Source organism: Passer domesticus, chromosome 2, assembly GCF_036417665.1.
Source record: "Passer domesticus isolate bPasDom1 chromosome 2, bPasDom1.hap1, whole genome shotgun sequence".
Lineage (NCBI taxonomy): Eukaryota > Metazoa > Chordata > Aves > Passeriformes > Passeridae > Passer > Passer domesticus.
Window position 1 is genome coordinate 81,891,865 of NC_087475.1, and position 17,501 is coordinate 81,909,365.

General features: G+C 38.9%; 1 protein-coding gene and 1 long non-coding RNA gene across 2 annotated transcripts in view; one reads left to right on the top strand and one right to left on the bottom strand.

Annotated features, from left to right (window-relative positions):
• TYR (tyrosinase) overlaps window positions 1-16,933 on the bottom strand; it is a 43,899-nt gene extending 26,966 nt beyond the window's left edge. The window contains exons 1-2 of the mRNA XM_064409575.1: window positions 15,948-16,933; window positions 6,195-6,411 (exon numbers count right to left, since the gene is read on the bottom strand). Of these exons, the coding sequence (XP_064265645.1) occupies window positions 6,195-6,411; window positions 15,948-16,790 (1,060 nt within the window). The 5' untranslated portion in view covers window positions 16,791-16,933. The remainder of the gene's footprint in view (window positions 1-6,194; window positions 6,412-15,947) is intronic.
• Window positions 529-9,833, top strand: LOC135294397 (uncharacterized). The gene is made up of 3 exons (XR_010356503.1): window positions 529-648; window positions 7,118-8,051; window positions 9,486-9,833. It is a non-coding gene; the product is annotated as an uncharacterized LOC135294397 (long non-coding RNA).
• Window positions 16,934-17,501: the final 568 nt, after the last annotated feature.

Here is a 17,501-nt window from a genome sequence, read left to right on the forward strand (position 1 = left end):
TCAGATAAGGATATAATAAGGACAAGTGATGGTACCAAAAAAAGGATGGAGAGTGACTGACAAATGGATGGAGGAGACTGCAGTGAGCTATTAAATCATCTTGGCCAGTATAGGAAGCTGTAACATTGAGACATTCTTATAACCTTTGGTTGACTATGATGCATCAGAAATAGCTGTCAGGACATACATCACTGAAGTGAAGTTTCTCCAGTAATCTGGATAAGAGAAAAATCAGTTTTAGGGTTTCATAAACCTTGTTCTGCTCCTCCTCCTAACATTGTTGATCAGGAACAGTGGCTCAGTGAATTTGAAGTAGCTTTACTGAGCCAGGCCAAATTAAATCAGGTGGGAATTTAGACCAAAGTTTATTATAATAGAAACTAATGATGCCACTCAAAATTAAGGATGCCTGATAGTTTTTAGGATGGTATATAGGTGGTTCTTGTTCAGCATGCAATTAGCTCAGGTGTATATCTTTTAATAGAGTACTTAATTATATTAACTCTAGATTTTTCAATCTGCTAACAGAGACAACAGATGTCCATGCACCATCAGTCAAGTATAGAAGTTTATGTAGAAAGCAGGCAGTGTTTTCCTCAGTTGCTCATTTGCCACTGACTGAAGTGCTGTAACTACACTTAACAGCAGGTATGTAGAGCCTGGGGAGCATTAGCGCTGCAAAGTGCTACAGAAATGGAAGATCCATTCCAACAATCCTATCTGCCTTAATTATCTTGGGGAACTACTTAGCATCTCTGGCATCCCTAGCATCATTTAGATATTCATAACAGTTTTGCAAGTGGTTTTCTGAACTGCAAAACAGTATCTCTTACAAAATAAATTTCAGTTTCGTGTGCTTTTCTAGGCTAGCAGGAAGGACAGATGATACTTTAAAGGTCAAATTCTGCTTTTTTGCTTTTTTTGTTGCATGTTGAGGGGATTGACTGCTCCCCCAGTCGATTTTCAGAAAACACTAAGCTGGATGGGTGATCTGCTGGAGGCCAGGAATCACAGAATCAATGAGGTTGGAAAAGACATTTGAGATCACCCAGTCCAACCTATGACCAAACATCCTATGTCAACTTGACCATGGCTCTAAGTGCCATGTCCTGTCTTTCCTTAAACATTTCCAGGGATGGTGACTCCACCATCTCCCTGGGCAGTCCATTCCAATGTCTAATTACACTTTCTGTAAAGAAATTCCTCCTAATGCCCAACCTTAAACCTCTCCCGGCACAGCTTGGACCTATGTCCTCTCATTTTGCTGCTAGTTGCTGGGGAGAAGAGACCAGCCCCACCTGTCTGCAACCTTCTTTCAGAGAGTGTTAAGGCCCCCCATGAGCCTCCTTTTCCTCAGGCTAAGTAACCTCATCTCCCTCAGAAACTCCTCATAAGGCATGCGCTGCAGACCCTTCACTCCCCCTCTTGCCCTCCTCTGGACTGGAAGAAGGCTCTGCAGAGATCCAGGAGATCTGGACAGACTGGATTGATAGGCTGAGGGAAATTGTATGAGCTTCAGCTGGGTGAAGTGGGGGTTCACAACATGAGTGCTACAGGTTTGGGGAAGAGTGGCTGGAAAGCCACCCATTGGAAAAAGGTCTGTTGGTTGACAGCAGCTGATCATGATCCAGAGTATGCCCAGGTGGCCAAGAAGGCCAATGGGTCAGCAATGGATTGGCCTGGATCAGCAATGGTGTGGCCAGCAGAACCAGGGCAGGGATTGCTCCCTTGTACTTGGCACTGGTGAGGCCGCACCTCCAATCCTGTGTTCAGTTCTGGGCCCCTCACTACAACAAAAAACATTGAGGGGCTGGAGCATGTCCAGAGAAGGGCAACAGAGCTAGGGAAGAGTCTGGAGCACAACTCTGATGAGGAACAGCTGAGGGAGCTGGGGGTGTTCATCCTGGAGAAAAGGAGACTCAGGGGGGAGCTGATCACTCTGCAGCTGCATGAAAGGAGGCTGCAGCGAGATGGGGGTCAGCCTCTTCTCATAGGCAGCAAACAACAGAAGAAGAAGTTACCTCAAGTTGTCACAGGGGAAGTTGAGAGGAGATTTTAGGAAAAATTTCTTCTTGAAAAGGGTGGCTGGGCACTGGAACAGGTTGTCCAGATAAGTGGTAGAAACGCCATGCCTGGAAGTGTTTACAAAATATTTGCATATGGTAACTGGAAATATGGTTTAGTAGTGAAAATGGCAGTTTAATAGTTGGATTTTGAGATCTTAGACACCTTTTCCAATCTTAATGATCCTGTGATTCTATGGTTTAGTGATGGACATGACAGTGTTTGATGTATGGTTGCATTCAATGATCTTAAATGTCTTTTCCAGTCTAAATGATTCTGTGGTTCTCTACCTGAGTCCAACTTTTTCCCCATTCTCCCTGAGTATGATTTTCTTCTTTAATAAAGTTTTCACATTTTAGAGAAGTTCAGGTTCAATAGATGCATCTGCTTTAAAACAGGAGGAATATAAGTATTTTAAGGCCATATTCTTGAAGGCCTTTGAAGTTAGAGATGCTCTTCTAGCTTATATTTCTGCAGTATTTATGCCATTGGCAAATTCACAGGAACTTTTTCAGGGTTAAATCCTACATACTTTCTCAGGTGCTGTTATTACTGTAATACCTCTAGAGTGAGCTAGCTGTAAGATGCATAGAATTTGACCTATGTTATTGGAGTAAATAAAAGTTTGTGATTATACAATTTATACCATGTCACTGTATATTTATTTTTTCTTAAAATTTCTCTGGTAGAGTTTCAATGTGGTCTGTGCTGAGTAGTCTTTCTAGTTCTCTAGCAATGTCTCTTTGCAGCTTGACAATGTTTTCTCAGTGTGCAGCATACACTTACCTAGAGGTGGAGGTTCAAGCTGGGTGAGCAATGTTGGCTGTAGCCTGAAACTTTTTTAATTAGAAGTTTTCTGTTGGATAACTTCATTTTTAGAAACCATTTTTTTCTACAGCTTTATGGATTGCTATGAGCATACTGAGAAAAATTTTCCAGATGAAAATTTCTCATTTCAGAAAAAAAAAAGGAAAATGTCCTTTTGAAATGAAATTACATCTTGAAATATTTTATGTTTTATTCCATTATTTTGTGACAAAATAGCAGTAACAATACATAATTGTGACAGACAGTGGAATGCTATGACATAGTTTGGCTTGATACCATTTATCATGAGTTAATTCATGAATAATGAGTGATACAGGGTTTTAGAATTTTAAAATGTTCTTTTGTGACTTTATGCAAAACTTAGAAGTCCTTGATTTTTCATTTGAAGTTGCTGTGAATAAACTAATTTTAACTGTGGAATCTGCTCATAGATAAAAAGTCTAAATTTTTCAGCCATCTCTTATTCTAAGGAAATAGCATTCAAGGTATCACACTCCAAAACAGAACTGAACAAAGAAGCCAAATTACTTAATTAGCAGTCAGCTAATCCATTTCTGATCTTTCTGGATGCTTTTAAACTAGGCTGCTTTTCTGTTCTCTTGTATCCATGAAGTTTCCAATGATGTCAGCAGCATTCCCCAGTTAGGACCACAAATCAACAAATCCTATTTAAAATAATTGCTTTCAGGGGAAAAGTGTAAGCTGCTCTTAACCTGTTGTTTTTCATTCGTAGCAGAATCTGGTCTGTCACATAGAGGGCAATTCATGGGCACAGCCTCATGGGAGTGTTTCATTGAACAATATTGACCTTTTCTGTTTATGGATGTTGTGATATAAATTCTTCAGTGACATAATATCTGTCTCTGCAGCAGCACTGTATGTTAGTCAAACAGAAATTTCAGCCTGCCTTTTTGTCATCTGCTCATAATGATGCTGACTCTTGCCCCTTTGAAGGATGAATTTTTTTTTTTGTTCAAGTGCACTGAAGAATGAAAAAGCATAAAGTTTTGCCCAGAAGGGAATGTTCTATGTGATCACAAGTATTTTTCATTACAGAACTGAAAGTGAGGTGTAATCTCACGCTGATATAAATCAGGAACTGCTCAATTACAGTCACTGGCTTAGTTCTGATCACCTGTCATAAACCTAGAGTAACTCCAATAAGGTCAATGTACTTACTTTGGATTTCCTTGGGATCCAAAAGGAATTAGAATTTTACCTTAGGTGTATTGGCACAAAATTCTGCAAATAAGTAAAGCAGGGTTGAAAAATGTTTTGCTTCAAAAAATAACAAAATTTTAGGACCTACAAATGTCCTAACAAGTTTGTAAGAACACAATCAAGAAGAAATGGGCCCAGAGACAGTAAATGCAAGTCACCAATCTAAGCTTGGCACTTTTATTCAAAAAAAAACTAAGCTAGCCATTTTTAAGAAAGGAGTTAATGCAATTATAAGGGATTTTTTTCCAGTAAATTTTCTTTAAAAACTTTCCCCTATATTTTTCAACATTATCCATGAATTCTTGACTTCATATTGCAGTTGAGTATCTTGTTAGCTAAATAAGTTGGTTGCAGAAATGTTTGTGGTCCTGTGGTGTAAAGTTGTATTGAAATAATTCAGGTTAAAAAACAAAATTAAAAAACTCTTATGGACTGGGCTTTTGCTTTTGTTTACAATACCAATAGCATGATGGTAGGTCCTCAGGAATTCATTATTTGTTTACTTCAAGTCCTTTTTCTCTACTCCTTTGCATCTATTCATACACTTCTTGGAGTAAAATGTAGGCAAACCTCTACTCAATTATGTCACCTTTTTCTTTCCAATATTTGATGTAATTTCTGTTTTCAGGGATAGAAAGCACAGTTATGTTTGGAGATTCAGACAATTACTGTCTGGATTCTTTCTAGGTTTCAGCAGACAAAGTCTGAATTTCTGATTATTTTTAAAAAAGGAAATGGTCCACATTTCCCAATAAAGCTTATGGCATTCCACACTGCATTAAGACTAAGAACATATTCAAACTTTTGCTGTCTTAGAATCATAGAATGGTTAAGGTTGGAAGGGACCTTAAAGATCATCTTGCTCCAACCCCTCTGCCATGAGCAGGGATGCCACTCACTAGATCAAGGTGATCAGGGCCCAAACAAACCTGGCCTTGAGCACTTTAGGGATGGGAAAGCTTCTCTGGGCAACATGTGCCAGTGCCTCACCATCCTCTGAGTAAATTTCTTCCTAATATCTGATCTAAACCTTCACTCTTTCGGTTTGAAACCATTGCCCCTTGTCCTCTCACCGTCTCTATAAAAAGTCACCCTCCCTTCTTTAAGCCCCCTTAATGTGCTGGGAGAGCCCAATAATTTTCCCCTGGAGCCTTCTCTTCAACAAGCTGAACCCCAGCTCTCTCAGCCTGTCTTCATAAAAGAGTTGCTTCATCCCTCTTATCATCTTTATGACTCTTTTCTTATCCTTACTCCTCCTCACTCCTATTTTGTATTGTTATGCTCTTATGCAGTTCCTCTAAAACCAGAAGCTCTGAGAGATGGAAATAGATCACATTTGATTCAGCTGATATATGATATTGTAAAAATATATTTATTGTTAAATGTAAAATGCATTATCCTTGCTTATTCAGAATTTTACAAGATTCAAAAGAGTTTAGTAGACAGATAATTAATAATTTCTTTCAGTAAGGAACTTTTGCCTACTAGCCAATTAGGAAAATGCAAAACAGGTTAAATAGCTAGATAACTAAAATGCTAAATTCTTTTGGAAATTATACTAAGTGTCATTTTTGAGGGATAACTTAATCCATGTTCCTTAGAGCGTGGGAAAAGCTCTGCTGTGGAGTTCACAGTGGAATGATGAAGATATAACATGCCAGCTGGTAACATCCTGTTTCACCTTTGTTATCCAGCCTGGTCCCTGGAAGACAGTGAATTCTAGGACAAACACGTACCCTCCATGGTTACAGGGTTACACATGGCTGTGCACAAGCAGATTATTAGATGTTCTCCTTTTCTGCTGTGCTGTATTTTTTTGGAGTGCCTAGTGCTGACTGTAGCAGGAGACAGTATCTCCTAACAAGCTTAGGGTCTGATCCAGTTTATAGTCTCTATTTTGTTATCAAACGCCTTTAATGTGGTTCTTTCTGTCTTCTGCTATTCCAGGTGAAAGCATAACTTTTTCCTTTTTTTACAGTTATTCTTCACAAAGCAAATTTAAACTGCTGAGAGTTTGAAGACTCTAACACGAGAGAATCAATTTACAGTTGGAAATGGTGTAACAGAGTAAAGCACGTTACCTTCCAAAGTGTTTCGGAAACTGTAATTGGCCATTCTATCCATAGGTCCAGATTCATACTGAGTCAGAGAAAGGCAAAATTCGACTTCAGCTGAGGATGGGAGCCTTGGGGTCCTTGATTTATCATTGTTCCCAGGATTTCTCCTTATAGGCCCCTCGCTTGTGGCACTGCATAAAGCCTGTTGGCTGTTGTACTCTTCAGACCGAGTGCAGATTACCTGGATAAAACACTTTCTATTAGAGGAGTTGCAATTACAAAAAAGTAAAAGGAGGTACATGGATGGATTTTTTTTGAAGAACAAAGAAAATGTACAATGTAATAAGTTTGTTTCAAGAATATATATTGTTTTTCATGTTTTAGGTGTATGATTTTAATATAAGATGGTTATTTCATAGAAAACAGCTCTCTAATACAGTGCACATTTTTAACTAATAAACTGATCTGTATCTGAAAGTACCCATGTGGACTAAGATATCAAATCATTCATGCTCTTGAAAACTCAGGCTAAATTCAGTGTTAACCACCAATGCAGTAAGACACAGAGTTAAATCTGCTGCTGAATTTGCTAAATGGAGGATTTTTGGCTTCAGCAGGCAACTGAACAAAGCCATAAGATTTTTTTACCCAGTACAGTAAGAGTGGGAAATGTTGACTTGAAATATGAAAAAAAAATATTATGAAAATATCTGTGTCTGCTTTTTCAGGGTACATGGACACTTACTTTCTCTATGTCTCAATGATGCTACATGTATTAAATGGGAAAATTTGCTGGTGTACTTCCTAGAAATGTTGCGGAGACGAACTTCTATCACCAGCTGAAATAGTGATGGATATTTAGAAAGGATCTTAAACAGCGGGATGGATGAGAATGTAAAATACTGCCAGAATCCATAATAATTTATATAAATGTTCTGGGTTCACAGACAAAGTCCAATTACAATGGCATAAAAAGTCCTTATTTGTCAGATGATCTGCAGAATCTGCCAGTCCAACTTGAGACTCCTGGAAGAGCAAGGTAGTTTAATGGTGGGTCAATGAGAAAGAAACAGAACAACAGCATCTCAGAATTCCCAGTTGTTTTATATATTAGCAGGTAACGTTGAGATTCTGAATCAAATGTAACTGTCTATTGTTTTGCTTTCCTTTGGAAAAAACCCACCAAAACAAGTAAAACTCCAAACCACCAGAGACCCCTTTAAAACACAGGATTCTGCACTTAGCAAGTAATCAATGTGGTTAATGAGAAATTGGGGTAGGGAAAAAATAGATCCCATTAGTGAGGGAAACATCATAGGGGAGAAAACACCTAACACTGAAACATCAACTTCTTTTATCCCGAAGGTATATTTCTATTTCAGGGCCAAAACAGTGAACAAGAAAGTGAGCAAAAGCAATCATCTCTGCTTTGAATGAGATAGTTGGGAGAACATGGAATTCTCTGTTGAAGGAAGTGGGTGGGAGATTCATTTTACCTATACTTGCCACATAGAAACGGTGAGATTCAGGATGACCTCTGCAGTCAGAGGAGAGGGAGGCATCTCCTGAGTGTGACACAGCTCTCCCAAACCAGATGTCTGGTAGGTGAGATGTACTTACCTCTAGGGGTGCCTAACTCTCTCCGTTGTCTAAGTCAATGAAATAAAATGAGTAAAAAAATCAATGCTGAACTGCAGTTAGCAAGGGAAGCAAAATTAAGAGTGTTCAACTTAATGCTCTATTTCTGCATTAGGGTGGGATGAATCACACCCTGGAGGCTCAGATGTGCTTCTGAACTAACTAAAGACAGAGCCGAAAGCAAGTTGATGTGCTGCTGAACTAACTTTTGAAGGACTGGAAGGAGATCAGATGAATTTTTTTGTAAGTGATTTGATGACAAATTCATAGATAATGTTTGATGAAGCTGGTGATATAACACAGAGTCCTTAAGAACCTGGAGTTCTTAAATGATAAATTTTCTATGAATATGAATATAATGAAAAAAACAATTCTCATCTTTTTGGGGAGTATATAAGAAAGCTTATTAGAGCAATTTATCCTTAGACACTACTCTGTTAGCTGCAATCTGTCCATGTCTGCTAAAACTACTGAGGAGCCCTTGGAGGCTGTAGGTAGTTTTTCAGCAGAGAGTTGCACAGCACATTTCCCCCAGAAGCTCACTAAATGTGTCAGGATTGTACCTCTAAGAGGACTTGGGTCAGGAGTGTGTCTCTAAAGAGTCTCTTCTAAGAATCCACACCATGAAAGGGGAGGTCGTGACAGGGAGTGGCCCACAGTTATAAACACAAACCATAGAGTATGCTGGTTTTATTATTAGTTTGTAAGTTGATTCCCACTAGAAGGGAATTAGGTGGATGGTTCAGGAGAAGCTCCAGTAATTTGTTTATAAAAATGTGCCATCCTGTGTCCCTAGAATTGCATAAGTGATGAAGGCAAATGTGTCTTGGCTAGTGAAGCTCAACCTGTATCTCTGCTGTTTCTTGGCTCAGAAAGTTCCTATGTGTGGATTTTGCATCTATCTCTCCTATGGGCTTTATCTAGGTTCATATCTCCTGCCATATCAGGTTCTCCATCCTGCCATCTCCTATCTTTCATTGTTTTCCCTCTGCCCTAGGGATATATCCCTATTGTGTCTTAAAGAGGAATCACATGCTGTGTTCAAGACCCAGTTTTTAGATATTCAGACAGGGTATCTTCAAGCATGAGCTTAAATATATCTCTAAACAAAGAAACTTTCCCTCTTTGTTCTGTTTATCCATTTCAGTGGGATTTAATGTAATTGTTAATGTCATGAGGCTTATAAATTTTTAGAGTGCAAATGCTTTTTTTTTCCATTTATGTTTAGTGTAGCCCTCATTAACTGTCTAACTAACCAAATACATCCTAAAGAGAAGCCAGATGCCACAAGGCCTTTGGAAAGTCATGGTCAAGAAATGCCACAACATAAGTCCCAGGAATGAAAACGCTTGTCTCTAACCTTTTGCTATTCCTTTTTGTGAACTAAAAATTAAGGTCTGGCTATAAAATTAACCAAAATGCTTTTCCAGAAAGATTTAACTTAGGTTATGGGTCTATCCTGAAACTATAATTTGCTGGCTTAACAGCCATGCAATGTGTAAGTGATAATAGAACACAGATTCATCAAATGGTTCTTTCTGGATGTAATCTGCATAAAGCATACAAAAAATGGGTCTTCTTTTCCTTCTTTTCCTTCTTTTCCTTCTTTTCCTTCAGCAGGAATATTTTCTAGTGTAAGTGTGTTGTTTTAAAATGTGGTATTCTCTTCCCTTTTAGAACAGTCCTGATCAAATTTCTCAGTTCACCCTGGATACATCGAATTCCAGCTGCACCTGCGTGTGTGAATTCACCAGCTCCAGGGAAATTGTTAGGAAGATACTCTGAGGAAAAGCTTATGTAAGTAGTGAGCAGAGCAAATACCAGTAGATGGCAGTCCAGAATATGCAGCATAGATTCTGGACCTTGTAATACCCAGCAAAAAATATCCCTCAGTTCACTGCATCTGAGATCTTGAACACAACTCTGCAGAGTGCTTCTTAGAAAACAGACTGTAGAGGCTACTCTGTCCCACCTTTGGCAAATGGGAAAGTCTTTTGTCTTTTAGTTTGAACTGCTTGCACAGACCAGCCCCTGTGTCAAAATAAAGGGAACTGCAATACAGAAGACTTCAGAGATGTTCTTTTGCCCGCTGTCTTTAAATTCAAAGCTTTGAGGAATTTTGTGACAGATTTCTTGGGGTTACTTTTGCTTATTAAATCTGTGCTCACAAAGGCATTCAACACTGGTAACATATACTGAAACACTTGGGAAAAGAGGATTCTCTATGGTATCAAAACAGATGCTCACTCAAAATGTGATCTGAAGTTCCTCATTTCATTGGGGAAGTAGAGCCACTCAAAGGACTAATCCACACCTCTGTGTCCTTTAGAACTGATCCATTGCACTGCTTCTCCTCTGAGGCCACTGAGCCTGCTTCCAGAGCCTGTAGCAGCACATTGTCATAGTGCTGTGTTGCAGATTAGATAGCTTGAAAGAACCACTTCAGATTACATCCAGAGCAACCACTTGCTGATGTATGTTGGTCACAGAGATGTGATGTAGGCACTTCACTGCCTTCCTTCACACCTCCCCTCACCTGTTTGTCCTCCATAAAGTCTGGACTCCTGAGCTGGAGTCCAGAATGGACAGCTGTTATGGAACCAATAGAAATTTTGTACTGATTCATTGTCTTTCTCTGTCTTTCTCCACTTATTCTCACAACCTTCCTTGGGAATCTCATTAAAGCACAGCTCTCACTCTGGATTTAAAACATTTGGCAGCTATAAAGAGGTTTTATTTTTTCTCTTTATTTGGCTGCATTAGGTCCTGGCATAATTTAATCCTCATTAAGTGGTATCCAGAACCCATTTACTCACCAAACTGGGAAAATGCAAGGAAATCCCCAGACATAAGCTGTACCTTGGGACCATGTTTTTACAGGTGGAATTTTGAAAGGTGCTGTATCTGTAGCAGACCAAAGGGGTTTTAAGGGATTGTGTATATTTATATCTAGTTCTTCATATACTGCTGAATATTGGCAGGAATGGAGAAGTTAAACATTCAGAGAATTGAAAGAAAATAAAATATACAAAGCAAAGCCTTGAAGAAATTCTAATAAACATTGAAAACGGTGAGGCCCTTAATTGTCTTTTTTCCCCTTATGGCACATACATAAAGTGGGGGAGCTGTGAAACTCAAGCTAAAAGGAGATAAGACAAGCATGCACTGACAGAATTAAAACAAACCTGGGGCCTTCAAGGTATTTTCTCAGCCTTCAGTAAAAGCTGGCTGAGTTTCACCTTTCTGCTTGAAGGCAGCCCAGAACTGAAGAGCAACCTGTACCAGATTAAGCACCACCTCAAAATGGTGCTGGGCTGGAGTAGGAAAGTCTGTTACCAATTACTGGTGAAGTATTCACTAGCACCTCCTGGTCTGACAGCTCTGCAGCTGTCTCCAAGCTGCACCATCACTGCTGCTCCCTCCATGTCTACTGTGAAATCACTCAGACACATCTCTCTGGAGAGAGATGGTACAATTCTTCTGCTGGTGAATTATTAACAAACCCCAGTTTTTTATGAAATCAACCTAGCTATTGATTTTTACACTTCTAAAGGTGTATATTCTTTATCTTTTACCTAACATGACTCCTGAGCAAGCATGGCTATACACTGGTGGACAGCCAAGCATGCAGGGGCCCAGCTCCATTGTCACCCACACATGATCCCATGGACAGCCAATCACAGGGACACAGAGGCTGAGGATACCCAAGGGGCTGCTTCTGCTGTGCACAGATTGTGATACCCTCCTGCTGCAGTCCTGAGGTGGCATGTGAAGAAGAACCTCTTCATAACAGGAAATGTTTTAAATTTATAATCCATGTAAACATGTTGTTAGAGAACACAATTCATAAATTCTTTCTTTATAGTTGCTCCATTTGGGCTCTTGCTTTTTAACGTACCAGCCTGTAGCTGGCACCACAATCTATTAAGTTGCAATAAAAAATAAAGTTTGTGAGTTCCTTGGGTGTCCATAAGCAGATGGATGTAAGACTTTTGCTGATCTAAGAATCAAGAAGTGCTGGCTTCTGGTGTTTGTATTTCTGAAAATTTCCTGCTGTTTTTCAAGGTAGATGTAAAACTATCTTTCAAATAATGCTGTCAGACAATTCAGCTAGCAATACAGCTCCCTGATAAAATGCACTTAGAATTAAATAACTGTGTCTGAATAGCTGAATTCATATTTCTTATGAAGTCATGTTTTCAGGTAATGGATCTAAAGTACTGTCATTATTAGTTCAGAAGCATTTTATCAATTTTCTATTTGTGTAACTTGTTTCTCTTTTGTAGTAGCATTGCTTTTGTGTAAGTGGCTCTTCAGGGTGATATGGAATGAAGTGCTAAGGGAAATTTTCCATGCTTGCAACAAGGAATTGGCAGCAGGCTCGCCCCAGCACATCTGAGAGCAGCCAGCTCTCCATGTTATGCAATTGCTTCTCTCAAGTCTGAGGAGAGACAGAATAGAGGGAGCTGAAGTTGGTGGTGTGTCCTGCTTATCACAACAGCAAACTGAAATAGCGCTTAGATTCTCCAACTTCATTTTCTTCATCCTATGTCTAGCACACTGTGGGGATTCCCAGACTCTAGCATTAACTGCCAGAAGAAAGATTCTGCTTTTAATTTGCAGTAGGTTTTTATGCATCTGCAACTCCAATTACTTCAGTTGTTTCTCGAAATCAGTTCGAAGAGATAAAAATTTACCCTTCTACTATTTAGAATCGCAGAACAGTTTTGGTTGGAAGGGACCTTTAAAGGTCAGCTAGTCCAAATGCCCTGCCATGGACACGGATATTTTCAATTGGTTTTGTTTGTTTGTTTGTTTGTTTTGCAAATCCATTATTTTGAATAATTGTAGAAAAGAGCACTGAACAAAAAAACACTCTCAAAATGTCATGGAATATCTCCAATTCCCGTATATTTTTTTGATAAGTTGACATGGAATTGCAAAAATTGCTAAAGCATTAGTATGTCTCATGCAGCCCTAATATAAGTGTAACACTTGAATCATCACAAACAAGTAACTGAAAACATGAGAAAACCCTTCCCACCTACTGTAAAATATGAGTTAAGCAAACATACAAAACCAGTAAAGATTCCTGATAGTCTTGTTGGTAAAAAAGAGGCAGGAATCAGAAGTGTCACTTAAATGACAAATATGAGAAAAATGTGGATGCATAATTCACTCAGCCAAGTGGTAACAGCAGCATGTTGAAGAAAAAGTAAGGTGAAAGCAAGAATTTCAGCATGTATCCATGGGTATCCATGTTGCTATGGCAACCCTTCAATGGAATGAAGTATTTTCTCCTTTCTTTGGGATTAAAAATAAAAGAAAGAGGGATGCTTTTCTGCAAGTAGGCACTTTACCTTTTTTAAAATAAATCTAAACCATTTCCTAACATAGCAGGCATTGTAAAGACGCTTAAAATTCTAAAAAGGACATCATATTATTGATGTGCTATTCCAAGGTTGCTCTTGCCTTCTTTTTATTTGGAATGTTTGCTAAAAGCATTCTTGTTAAATTCCTTTAAATTCCTTCACATTTCTGGATCCTCGTCTTTTTTTTTATTTTCTCTTTTTTTAAATTTTTCCCCTCATGCTGTTTAGCTATGGATATTAGATAATCAAAGCATTCTGAAGCAGATCTGTGGCTGTTTTTGAGTTCAAGCTAAGGCTATTTTTGTTTCCTTTTGACTTTCTGGAGTGATATTTTAATCTCTTACTTTGTGCTACTCGGAGAAACAGTGTTGACTGTTATTCCCTATTAAGCAATTGCTTAAATTTGGATTCAGCATTAATAAAGAAATACCTTTACCCCAAACTCATGACTGAGAATGCAGGTCTGTTCAATCTCTTTCATACTTTCTCAGGATAAGATGGGAGAGCCATAAATAGATGGAAGATGTTAGAGAGAAATTTTAGTATTTGAAGGTAAAGTTATCACATATTTTGGAAATTTTGAAAAAATTGTAAATTTCCAAAAGTCGCTGAAAAATGTAAGTGATAAACATTTCCAGAAAATACCTGGAAAATGCCAGCAAATTACTTAGGTGCTCTTACTTATGTACACTGACACTGAAAGTGTTTTAAACATAACATACCTTTTATACCTGCACCTCTTAAAGTTATACAAAAATATATCTTTGAACAACTTGTTCCTTAAAAAGAAAAAAAATCTTCCTTATGAAAAAATGTTCCTAAAAAAAAATCTTTATTTTAGGGCTGTATTAGTGGGAACTAACTTTAAATGAGAAATTCTAAAACTGACTTTTTCTTAAGTATATAAATTGCTACTAATAAATTTTCTGGGTATTTATTACCAAGATGAAAATATCTTAAAAATGTGGACACAATTAATGGAGCCTTTGAAAAAAGAACAACAAAAAACCCACCCCCCCAAAAAAAAAAAAAGAAAAGCAACAAAAAAACCCCAAACCCAAATCAAATAAACAAAACTACCTGACAACTGCATGTCTTTTAGAAAATTCTGCTAGTAACTTGCTGATTCCTGTGTATTACCTGTCTCCTCCTACCTTGGTTATCTCATTACTGTATTGATAGCTCAATTTGACAGAAGTAACCAGTGCAAATCTGGTTTCATTTTATCCATTTCCCCTCATGTACATTTTTTCACACAACCATTTATTCATCTCAGTGCACAACAGCATAAAATCCACTTCTTTCTGACAATACAGGCTAATTAAGCTGGTAAAGCTGATCCAGATTCAAGATGCTAGAAATAAGAAGAATTTTAGAAAATGGGATGAAAATGCATATTTGTATCTGTATCTATTTTATGGCTATGTCTACACTAAGTTAAATGTATGCAGGAAATTTCCCAGGCACTGTGGCCAACTGACATCAAATAATCCATATCTATGTCAATAAAATAATTTTAGTCTCATAAACAGGGTGTCTCTATGCAAACATTCTCCTGGGAATGATCCCTGAAATGATTCCTGCCTGAGGGAAAAAAAGGTATGCCAGAGAATAGCCTAAATAGTTCTGTTATTGTGTCTCTAAATGCTTAAATTTAGAGGTCTATACACCCTCTATTATTCAAAGGGCACAAATCAAGGCTAAATACTGCACAGCCAGCCCAGTAAGCCCAGCTGGATGCTGATTTGTAATATTCCAGAATATCCCAGAGCTGCTTGAATTTCTTGGTCTGTTAAATCACTAGAACTGCCCAACCTTCATTTGGGCTGCTGCTACAGAAATAAATGGAAGACAGATTTAGATGAACATAATCATAGACTTCAACACCAGAAGCAACTGTTGCTATTGTCATGATGGAGCATGTCTATTGAAGCTGATAGACCTTTGTCACTGTATTTTAGGCAATGTGGCAGTGATGAGCAAGAGATGAAAAAAGCCCTCAGTGTTAGAGCAGGACACTGAGTTCAGCTATATGACACTTTATCACTTATGTATACATGTAATGTCACTGTGTTCTATGGCCTCATTGGAAGTGCTTTTAATTGCCAGGAATTTTTGCATTTGCACTATTGCATTTGCCTCTCAGTTCCTTTGAGCAACAGATAATATTTCTTCTCTACTTCTTTGAACTACTGATGTGAATTACACAGCTGATTCTTCTCTGCTGTAAAGGTTTGGTTTACTTGTTTGTCTGTTTGTTTACATTGAAAGCAGGTTAATTAAATTTGATAGTTTTTAACTCATGGATGGGAGGAATACAGTGGGAGAAGGGTAGACTGCCTGAAAAGCTTCTGCTTCTCTTTCCATCATTCAGTCAGCCACTGTTTTGCAATGGTGCTAGAAAATTATATGCATAAATCCTGCTTCTCTGACCTAACTGGCACACCAGAGTCAAGCATGTTTAACCTGCTAAAGGCCATGTTTGGACAAAAAGGCATAACTTTCCCCCTTCCACTTTACTTTTATGCTCTTAATTAAACAACCTAAATACTACAGTCAAAAAGAAATTAGACAAAGCTACAAATGAACAGTTCTAAATGAAGATTTGGTCCACATAAAATCCGATTTCCTTTCTGATATCGCTTCCTTTCTCTCCAGGAGTATCTAAGGGAAGGCACTATGGCTAAGCCCCCATTTTGGGCACCTCACCTAAGTGCTTAAAATCAGATGGGGTCATTCCCTTCCGTATTTCTTGGCCAGTTCTTACCTGCCACGCGGAGAAAATTGATGCTGGGCTGAGTAAATTAGGGTTGGTGGGATGTCTGCCACCCATGTACTCATCATTGCAGACCTCACAGTCCTCTGCATCTCGCCAGTCCCAGTAGGGGATGGTGAAGTTCTCATCACCCGTTATCCTCTGGATCTGACGTTCCCACATCAGCAGAAAGACCCGATGCCAAGGCAGGAATCCAGGGGCTTCGTGGGCAAAATCAATGTCCCGCCACACATTGGACCCACCTAAGAGTGTGTCTCGAGAGGCATAGTAATGCATCCACACAAAGAGGTCATACACATTGATGTCTCTGAACATGGGGTTGGAGCCATTGTTCATCTGAGTATACGTGCCCGTAGCAATAACGTAGTCCTGGCTAGGGATGTTCTTTGCCAAGTTAAGATAGGCAAGAAACTTGTTCTTCTCACTGACAGTGAGCTGGAAGATGTTTCTTCTTATTTTCACTTGCCTTTCAGTGCAGTTGAGCCCGGAGAAGCCAAATTTGCACTCCCCACAGTTGAATCCCATGAAGTTGCCTTCACATCTACATGTCCGGTTGTAAAATACAGAGGGCCAGTCTTCTCTGTCATCCACTCCTGAAAAAGGGAACTGTGGTCCCAGTGGAGCCTGGGAGAGAAGGATGTTCTGGCAGGATCCTCTGCTGGAAAGCTCCCCACAAGGGGACCCGTCTCCATCCCAGGGGGGACAGCACTCCTTGCTCAGCAAACTCTGAACGTTCGCACAGACTCTGGGGAACTGCCCAGTGGACGGCTGGAGGACGACGAGCAGAAAAACCAGGGCAAATAGCAGCATACTGACAGAGCAGCAGGAGAGCATCAACGTTATGCTTCAGTGGCTGGAGTGTTCTCTCTGACCCCTCCAAAGGCCTGTGCATGAAAGGAATTCTTCCCCTCCACCAGGAATGCTTCACTGCTGACTTCTGCTACAGCACACCCTTCAATGTCCTTCCCCATTCCTACACATGATGCATTTGCACACGAAATACACTTCAGGGTTAATCTCATTATCACATGTTTTAGATGAAAGCCAAGTGACTTTCCCCCCCACCCCCTACAAGTTTCAAAATACAGGCATTTATTATAAACTTTCATCTTCTGCCTAGCACATGATTGCTCTCTCCTAGCAATTGGAGAGGAAGTAAAATTAAAGTTTGGACACTGAATCAATTATAAGTTCTTAGAATTCCTAGTTTAATTATATGCTTTAGAGTAAATGGTTGGCTAATAAAGACGTGGCAGAATCTGGTTGGTTAAATAGGAAGAATACCGGACATAAAGAATGAAAAAAAATAAAGAATTGAGCAAACTTTTTTTTTAAGAGGAAGAAAAAATAAAATGTGATCAGATTAAGTATTAATATAGGGCAGAACCAGAATAAATTATTTGACTTAGCATTTTTACATTTCAGTGTAAACTGCCTGTCTTGGATTAGCATATGGCAAAGGGAGGTGAGGAAAATAATATATTTTAAATAAGATAATTTTTGTTCTTCTAGAATTGATAGCATTTTCACAGTTGATGACACACA